The sequence below is a fragment of the Vigna umbellata genome, chromosome 7 (genome assembly GCF_029865625.1).
Source record: "Vigna umbellata cultivar VRB3 chromosome 7, Vumbellata_1.0, whole genome shotgun sequence".
In the NCBI taxonomy this organism is placed as follows: domain Eukaryota; kingdom Viridiplantae; phylum Streptophyta; class Magnoliopsida; order Fabales; family Fabaceae; genus Vigna; species Vigna umbellata.
This window is the reverse complement of record NC_142171.1, coordinates 12,486,575-12,495,928: the sequence shown is the minus strand read 5'-3', so window position 1 is coordinate 12,495,928 and position 9,354 is coordinate 12,486,575. Positions and strand designations below refer to the sequence as shown.

Here is a 9,354-nt window from a genome sequence, read left to right as displayed (position 1 = left end):
AAGGGAGGTGTGCTTCTGCAAAAATAAGAACTTGGTAGGTTATAAGGGCAAGGGACCTTAGCAAAGGTCTACCATGGTAGGAATCTGATAACTGGCATGAGTGTGGCCATTAAGGTAATTAATAAGGAATTTTTTTAAAGTTGAATTGTTTGATCAGCTTAAGCGTGAAGTTTCAGTGATGAGATTAATCAGACATCGGCATGTGGTTGAGCCTTATGAGGTAATGGCCACTAAAACCAAAATTTATTAAGTCATGGAGCATGCAAAAGGTGGTGAGCTCTTCAACAAGGTACTCAAAGGAAGGCTCAAGGTGGATGCTGCTAGGAAATATTTCAGCAACTGATTAGAGCTGTTGACTACTGCCATAGCAAGGGTGTGTTTCGTCGAGACTTAGAGCCTGAATATTTACTTTTGGATGAAAATGATAATTTGATGGTTTCAGACTTTGGGTTGAGTGCCTTGACTGAATCCAAACGCCAAGATGGATTACTCCATACTACATGTGGTACCTCTGCCTATGTAGCTCCATAAGTGATAAGCAGAAAAGGTTATGATTGGATGAAAGCGGGTATTTGGCCATGTGGGGTAATCTTGTTTGTTCTGTTGGCTGGTCATCTTCCATTCCATGATTCAAATCTGATGGAGACGTACAGGAAAATCAGTAAAGGGGTATTCAAATTTCCTAAATAGTTAGCACCAGATGTCGCCGGTTATTATCCAGAATATTGGATCCAAACCCAAAGACCAGGATATCAATTGTCAGAATTATGAAATGTTCTTGGTTTAAAGTGGGGTTGGAGAATCCTGCTATTAATGCAACCGAAAACCAAGAACCAGCTCACCTGAATGCTGATGGAATACTTGAAGCGTGCGAGAATGATGGTCCACCTATTGTAGAATCAAAACATGAATTGACCACGTCTTGTAATTTGATTTCTTTTGCTATTATCTCCTTCTCGACTGAGTTTGATTTATCTGGTATTTTTGAGGACACTGTTCCCATGAAAGAGATACGGTTCATGTCAAATAAGCCTGCTTTGAGTATAATCTCTAAGTTGGAAGAAATTTGTAAGAAGCTTTGCTCGAAAGTAAGGAAAAAAGATGGAGGCTTGTTGAAGTTGGAGGGTTCTAAGGAAGGCAGAAAAGGGTGTTTAGGTGTTGATGCTGAGACTTTTGAGATTACCCCACACCTCCACATGGTGGAACTTCGAAAGTCCAATGATGATACCATGGAGTATCAGAAGCTTTTTACACAGGATATCAGACCAGCACTTGAAGACATTGTTTGGACAAGGCAAGGAGAACAACAATAGCAAGAGAAACAACATCATGAAGTAGTTCAGGAAGGCAGAAAAGGGAGTTTAGGTATTGATGCTGGACTTTTGAGATTACCCCACACCTCCACATGGTGGAACTTCGAAAGTCCAATGATGATACCATGGAGTATCAGAAGCTTTTTACATAGGATATCAGACCAGCACTTGAAGACATTGTTTGGACAAGGCAAGGAGAACAACCGTAGCAAGAGAAACAACATCATGAAGTAGTTCAGGAAGGGCACCAACCTTCTCATGCTGCTTAGTTTCCTCATCAACACGTGAGGGCAATATGCCTTGGGGATATAGGAGTATTGACTCTCATAATCAAGCTCAATGTCGCTTTTACTTTTTCATTTTTTGAGGGGAGTATAATGTGTTGTGTAAGGGTGACTGACCAATGTTTAATTTAAAATCCACCAAGTTCTAGTTTTTTCTATCTTTTGATGGGAAAAGTTTGTTATTTTTTTTTATCAATTTGACGGTTACCGTATGATTATTTTCAAGGTTTTAAATCCTTGTTACTATTGTAGATTCATTGTGATCTTCTATGTTTCAGAAATTGCAGACAATGCAGTTACCATTGTAGCTGTTTTGATCATAAAATCTTGGTTGTTGATGTTACATTTGCAGTTGTGGATCTTTTATTGAAGTATTTTCCAGAGGACAGTATTGGTTTTTGGTTTGGTGCTTTGGACATGTAGATGAGGGTTGGGGTTTACAAAGTGGATGCTTCTGTAGATGGCTTAATCTGTTCGGTACTTTGGATCTGTTTCCTTGCTTTCATATATATAGGCCACATAAGTTGGGTGGCATTTATTGCCCTTTATTGTCATAAATGGGATTCCCTATGATGATTTATATATTGGAAGTAGTGGACTGAATTCCCTTGAGGAGAAATGAAATCTGAGGGATGTTCTTATGAAGTATTGTGCCATCTAGCATCCATTATGAGTCCTAATAGTATGTGTCTAGACAAAATTGCAAAGATTTCTACTGATTCAATTGTCAATTTGTGAAGTATTTTGTGTCATAAGCAGTTTGGTTTCATCTCTGTCATGAACTGTTATAGCATGTATAAACGGCCCCTAAGCTCGCCTTCTTTATTCTTACCATGGAAGCGTTTCGAGTCATAGATGTGCAAAATCAACTTACCGATTATGGAGGTCTACCACTAGAGTTTTCCTTGTGGGTCCTCCTCTTCTCCACTTGGTTCATATATTAATTAGGCATAGACCCTTTTTGCCATCATTACTTTTTTATCCTATTGATGTTGATCTTACTGGTAAAGACTGTCACCATAAGATTCAACAGAGAGGATTTCAGCTTCTTTGGTTCTTGATTAATGTATCAGCTAGAAAGTGGGGATTCTTACATCAAATATTACTTTCATTTTTTTCGGTGGTTGTTAAGATGTGGACTTTAAACCTAACTCAAACCTACAAAACTGACTTTCAAGGTGAGGTTTGCACTCACTTATATATTATAAATTGGCCTTATTTCTAGTCAATGTGGGACTTCCAACACCCTCCTCACATCGAGAGACATTAATGTGGGTGAAACAATATGTCCAACAAACAACTAATATTGCTAGGATAGGCTCTAACCTAACTCTGATACCATGTTAAGAGGTGGACTTCCAGAGAGGTATACGAGGTTGGTTGGAAAACTGATTTATCTCATATCAACTAGAGATAATGTCAATTTAAAGTATATAAGTGGATGCAAATCACACCTTATAAAATCGGCTTTTTAAGGTGAGGTTTGTATTCACTTATATATTATAAATTGGTCTTATCTCTAGTCAATGTGAGATTTCTAACAAGGGCATGTACTTTTGTTACGGTGTAAGGTGGGAGGTAATGTAAGGGTTGGAAAGTATATAAGAAGGAGAAGAAAGGTAGGAGGAAAGTGAGGCCGAACGGTATTGACCGTAAAGGCAGAACGGTATCCGAACGGTGGAAGGCGGTGAGGGAGAAGAAGGGCACCGAACGGTGGAAGGCGTGGAGAGGTCTAGCCGAACGGAGGAAGGTGGGAAGCGACCAGGTCGAACGGTGGACAACAGGGAGCGACCAGGCCGAACGGTGGAAGGCGGGGAGCGATCAGGTCGAACGGTGGGAAGAAGGACCAGGTCGAACGGTGGGAAGAAGGACCAGGTCGAACGGTGGGAAGAAAGACCTGATCCGAACGGTTGAAGAGTGACTATCCTAACTGGGAAAACAGTTAGGATAGGTGGGAAATATTTAGAAATAATTATAGTAAATAAAGCTATATTTCAGTATAAGGTTCAGTATAAGATAATTATAGTAAATAGAGCTATATCCTAGGAAAATATTCAGTATAAGATATTTATAGTAAATAAGGATGTATCCTAGGGAAATATTGTGAATAAGATAATTACATTAAATAAGGATATATCTTAGGGAAATATTCAGTATAGGATGAGCGGAAAATAATTAGTATAAATAAAGGTAGAGTCTAGGGTTAAGGGTATGCTTTTGATTATTGAGTTTGGTTGACAGGCATAGTCCTGTGAGGGAGGTTATGCTCCCAAGTAATTAAAGGAGGTTATGCTCCCAATTATTGTTTACTTTTGTTATTCAGATATTACCATCAATAAAAAAAATTCTTTAGTTCAATTCCATTCTTTCATTATTATTTTGCTTAGGTTGAGTGTGTGAGAGGTTGTTCTAGTTAAGTTTCATACTCAGGTACGTAACAACTTTGGTGGCTTGTGTATGCTTTTATTAGCTCTGTTTTAGTTGAAAATATAAAAGTTATGTTTGATGAATCAATTAAATATGTGAGAAAGGAAGTCGTTTCTAAACTCAAATTATGAGTCATTGATATTGATATATTGGACTTGTCCCTTCTAAATATGTTGAGAAATACTATGAAATGATTTTAATATGATCACTAAATTAGTATATTTATCATGTGCAGAAGGGCGTTGAAGAAGATTGTTCCTCTCCCTTTTCATGTTCTGTTTGCAAGCTCATAATCTGTGAACTCAGGTGGCAATGTTCAGACTTTGGGATTTTGGGTTGAGTCCAATGATCCCCTCGTTCCGTCCAATTTCCTTTGATTGCTCCATTGTTTTCACACTACACATACAGTAGGTATAATTTCAGAGAGTTAGTTATAGCAAATTAGACATGATTTTGTTAGGTACATATTGTTTCACCACAGTCCCATCAACAGCACCAGCATACCCTTCTCTACCTCTAGGGTCCTACTTTGATCTGCACAAGCCACTTCTATATTCCAAACCATCCAAATTCACCTCTCTTGTAATCAATGGCGGCAGAAGGATGTAAGTTGCATTGTTCTTATCTTCCCTTTCCATTAATATTACTTTGAAAAATCTAACCATTAAACTAAATTTGCAGCTGTGATCTCTTTGATTTGCACCAGGAGCAAGTCCCTTATGAAGTGGCATGGTCTTGGCAAAAGGAAATTGTCAGGGACAAGAGGGCACAGATTGAAAAGGAAGGAGATTGTAATGACACCCTTATTATTCTACAACACCCTCCTGTTTATACATTGGGCACTGCTAGTACTGTGGAGAACCTCAAGTTTGACATGAAAAATGCTCCTTTTAATATTTATCGCACTGAGCGTGGTGGAGAGGTTACATACCATGGCCCTGGCCAGGTGCTTGCACTAAATCACTTGTTACAGTTTAGGTTCCTATTTTGATTTATTTTGTATGGCAATTGATAACATACCTGTGCTTTGCATTACAGCTAGTTATGTACCCAATTATCAACCTCCGATCGCACAAGATGGATCTTCATTGGTACCTTAGGACTCTTGAAGAGGTTGTCATTCGTGTTCTTTCTTCAACATTTTCAATTCAGGCTTCTACAGTGGAAGGTTTAACTGGTGTTTGGGTTGGTAAACCTCTAAATCCTATTTAACACTTGTAATTTGGTATTTTTTGCTCTGCACCGCCTGCCCTATTCTGAATTATCTTGGTTATTACACATTAGCAGATAATAGTTGTTCTGCCGTGGAGTTATCTAGTTTAACTCTAAAGTATTTTCAAATATGATCCAATAAGATCTTTCTCTCTTGGCTATAACATTTGTGTCCATTTCATGTGACATTCCCTGAGGGATTTATTTGAGATGATAAGATTTTAGTTTCATACATAAATATCCAAATTAAATCAAGATTAGTAATACATTACAAATTAAATCAAAATTATGCTTGTGAGTTTGTGATGATTCAAATAATTTTTCTTTTACCTTAGTAATGCATTACAGGAAATGAGAAACTGGCAGCTGTTGGCATTAGAGTGTCTAGCTGGATAACCTATCATGGCTTGGCACTTAATGTCACAACTGATTTGTCTCCCTTCAAATGGATCATCCCATGTGGAATTCGGAACCGTCAAGTAGGAAGCATTAAGGAGTTGGTGAGAGAGGGTGTTGGTCATGGAAGAGCGGATTTGCATCATCTGAATGATGCTAGTCTTATTCATATTACACATAAATCCTTGCTTGAAGAATTTTCACAAGCATTTCAGCTCGAATACAGTTACAAAAGCAATTCTTCCTCCATGTTGTATGAAAGGAAATGAAGCTCTCTTACCAAATAAGCACAGTAAGGTTAAATTTGTATGATGGTATAATATCCCTTGTCTCTGAAATATCATCTGTTTTGCAGTAGAACACACTTGTACATACTTTCAACGTTTTACCAATTTCTTGGGATGAATAGGTAGATGATAAAAATTATGAAACTATTGAGATTGTGGCTCATGTATCTTGAGGATGGCCTTCAGATATTAAAAAAAAAAAAGAATTTTAAGTCTAATTCAACTTTATAAAACTGATTTGTAAGATAAAATGTGTATCTACATATATATTCTAAATTCATCTTATTTTTATTCGATATAGAATTTTTAATATATTTCTCTCACATCAAGGTATATATATATATATATATATATATATATATATATATATATATATATATATATATATATATGTATATATATATATGTATATGTGTGTATGTGTGTGTGACTAGACATTAGTGGGATTAGGTATATTGAATATAGACATTAATAACATTAAGTATACTTAATAAACACAAATTTTATTAGGATAAGTTTTAATCTATGACTCATGTCAAGATATGAATTTTAAGTATTAATTTAACTTTACAAAATCAATTTGTAAGGTAAGATTTGCATTCAAATATACTCTAAATTGGTTTTTTGCCGTAGGTGAGATGGATGTTGTTCCAAGAAATATAAGTTTGGGCATTTATGAAAAAGTTATCATTAAACTAAACACCTTTTAAAAAAATTAACATTAAACAAAAACTGGAATTCATACATCTAGTCAGCCAATACATAGTTCTATTGTTTGTTCATCAACAATCATCACAATTGTCAAAAAAACCCCAACAATGTAATGAATAGTTCTCTATCTTGTTTATGAAAAAAATATTATTCATGCTTATTTTACCGACCCTTGTTAATTTGATGGTTGTTTCAAAGTTTCACAAATATAAATTTCTGGGGTCTATTTTTCTAATCTTCAGTCAACACGGAAAAGAAGGCCTTAGTACCGAGTTGATGTGGTTGATATATATTATATAGGGATGATCAAGATTGTAGTATATTTTGAGTTTGCAATTTTGCCTTTGATTTAAAGAACACGTTATCTTTTAATGGTAATTGATCTGAAATATATTGCTAAAGGTTTTTAATAAGGTGAGATACTTGTCCCAGCATGATATTTAAGCCTTTGTCACTTTATGTTTCATTTTATCAATGGTGCAATAGCTTAAATAACAAACTAAGAGATAGGTGAATTAGTTTCTTATTGCAAATTGTGTCTTTAAATATTCTCTTATAATTTAAATCCCTTACAAATAATTTAAAACAAATAAGGGAGTAAGGAAGAGAGAAAATTACACAGGTTATATGAGTTCAAATCATAATAATTATATGCCTAGTTGTTAATCTCAAATGAGAATTAAGGATCTATCGTTACAAACCAACAAACTGGTACAATCATAAAGAAAATAAACAAGTTTAAGGTTATAACACTTCTCTTGTTATTCTAAGAAATAAAACTCTTTTTCCTTAAAAGTCACAAGGGATGAACATCTCTTTCGAATCTTTCACAAAGGATGATCACCTCTTTTGAATATTCACAAAGGATGACAAGACTTTGACTTAAGCAACAACAACTGCATTCAATTACAATTTTCATGAAAGTTCTCGCTCTATGTCCACACCAAGTTCTCAAGCTACAAGTATAAGGGTTACACAAACCTATAACACACGTATCACAGCTAGGGTTGGCATCTCCATATCTGCTTAAGTGAAGATAATCCTGGCTTTGTTATATTTTTTTTACAAATCTGGTTGAATTTGGTGTTATTGGCAACGTGCATAAGAGATTGTTCTATGAATTTAAAATGGGAAGAGAATTGAAGAAGAAGGAATGACTATGGGTGAGAGAAGGAAGTTGTCGTGGAGAACTTCTCTAGTTCTAGGAAAGAAACCTAGGGTTTGCTGCTGAAAACCTAAAAAAAAAAAGGTTTGGGCTTGTCCATTTTCAAACAAAAACAAAACAATAAAAAAGGCGATTTGGACTTTTGACCCATTTTCAATTCTGAAAATAAAGGACTTGGGCATCCAATTTTGTTTTTGAAAATTATGTTTTTTTTTTAATTTAATTTGAACTTTTTTAAAAAAATCATAAAATACTTTTTAAAAAAATATTTGTGAATTGAGAACGGGTATCCAAGGAGTATACGCGGGTTGGAAAAAAATCTGCGAGTTTTTTTTATGCAGGTATCCGGCGGGTAACGGAGAGGGTAACAGATATGTTTTATGTATGCGGGTCGAGTTGCGGGTAGACACTATCTGTGCCTGACCCGACCTGTTGTCATCCCTAATCACAACATATAGCAAAACAGATAAGATTTTTGAAATTTATGTAGTTCGTATTTTAAAATGAGAGTCTCAAGCCAATTTATAGAGATCTCACTCAAGGATGCCTCTAAAAATTCGTTGTCAACTATTTAACGCAAGATAATCGATTATCCACTTATGGTAATCGATTATGTATTTAATGAATACACAACTATCAAAAATTTGCTTGAAAATTCTCATAATTGCTCGTGATAATTGATTATGATAGTTATAATCGATTATTATTAGTTGGTAATCGATTATTATGAGTCAAAATGAAGTTGTTTAATTTCAAAAAGAATTTTAAAGCATACTAAAAACAAACCACTACATGAAATCAACATTCTATACATTAAACTACTAAATTACAAGTTTTCACAAAATATAAGTTTTCATGAAGATATATTCTTGCAACATGAACATTTGAAACTTAACTTTCACATCATCAAAATTTCTAGCTTTATTTTATGCTAACGCATTTGGTTGAAATTTTCTATACTCCATTTGCTTTATTATAATATTAAGATTACATGTAAACATATTTTTAATCTATACAAATAATATAACTCTCTTAGTGGTGTTATATAGAAACTATGATTGACAATATGACAATGTTCTATTGTTAGAGCAGAGTTTCTTGAAGAATTTGTCCATATCCACATCAAGTTCTCTAATTAGGCTTAGTTAATACTTGTCATCCTTACCTTAGAAATTTCTACAGCTAAAAATTAAACACGTCTTAAAGTTATTCAAGTTGGCTTTCGAACAACTCCGTAAGAATATATAAAAAAAAAAACATTAAAATTAGTCACTTTATAGGTTAAAATTATTTAAACTAAAATAAAAAGATAAAAGTTCAATGAAGTTATAATAAAAATTCTATAGAAAAATATTCTTTTTTCTTATTTTCCAAACTTGGGATCTTGTAAAAAAATTCGTCTAAATGAACCGATACTATATTATACAAAAGTTGATCAATTTCCACATGGAAAACACCCATTTCATACACCAGTTTTGGTCTGGACAGACATATAACAGTAGAGTGCATTCTGATTAGTAATAAACATTCAACCATGCAATCAGTACAGTTATTCAAGT

General features: G+C 34.5%; 1 protein-coding gene, 1 non-coding gene and 1 pseudogene across 2 annotated transcripts; all 3 read left to right on the top strand.

Moving 5' to 3' along the window:
• Positions 1-163: 163 nt before the first annotated feature.
• On the top strand, positions 164-1,940 carry LOC124826862 (CBL-interacting protein kinase 2-like; annotated as a pseudogene).
• Positions 1,941-2,159: 219 nt separating this feature from the next.
• On the top strand, positions 2,160-2,232 carry LOC148195168 (small nucleolar RNA R21). The gene has a single exon (XR_015781294.1). It is a non-coding gene; the product is annotated as a small nucleolar RNA R21 (small nucleolar RNA).
• A 1,421-nt stretch (positions 2,233-3,653) lies between these two features.
• On the top strand, positions 3,654-6,080 carry LOC148195167 (octanoyltransferase LIP2p, chloroplastic-like). Its single transcript, XM_088094193.1, has 4 exons — positions 3,654-4,629; positions 4,706-4,970; positions 5,063-5,213; positions 5,585-6,080. The coding sequence occupies exons 1-4, from the start codon at positions 4,472-4,474 to the stop codon at positions 5,899-5,901; spliced, it is 891 nt and encodes a 296-aa protein (XP_087950319.1). The 5' UTR covers positions 3,654-4,471; the 3' UTR covers positions 5,902-6,080.
• Positions 6,081-9,354: the final 3,274 nt, after the last annotated feature.

Excerpts from the sequence above, each read along its gene's own strand:
- LOC148195167 (XM_088094193.1), top strand. The coding sequence starts at position 4,472 with ATGATTTTGTTAGGTACATATTGTTTCACCACAGTCCCATCAACAGCA. Across the intron at positions 4,630-4,705 it reads ATCAATGGCGGCAGAAGGAT|CTGTGATCTCTTTGATTTGC; the intron begins GTAAGTTGCATT and ends CTAAATTTGCAG. Across the intron at positions 4,971-5,062 it reads CATACCATGGCCCTGGCCAG|CTAGTTATGTACCCAATTAT; the intron begins GTGCTTGCACTA and ends TTTGCATTACAG.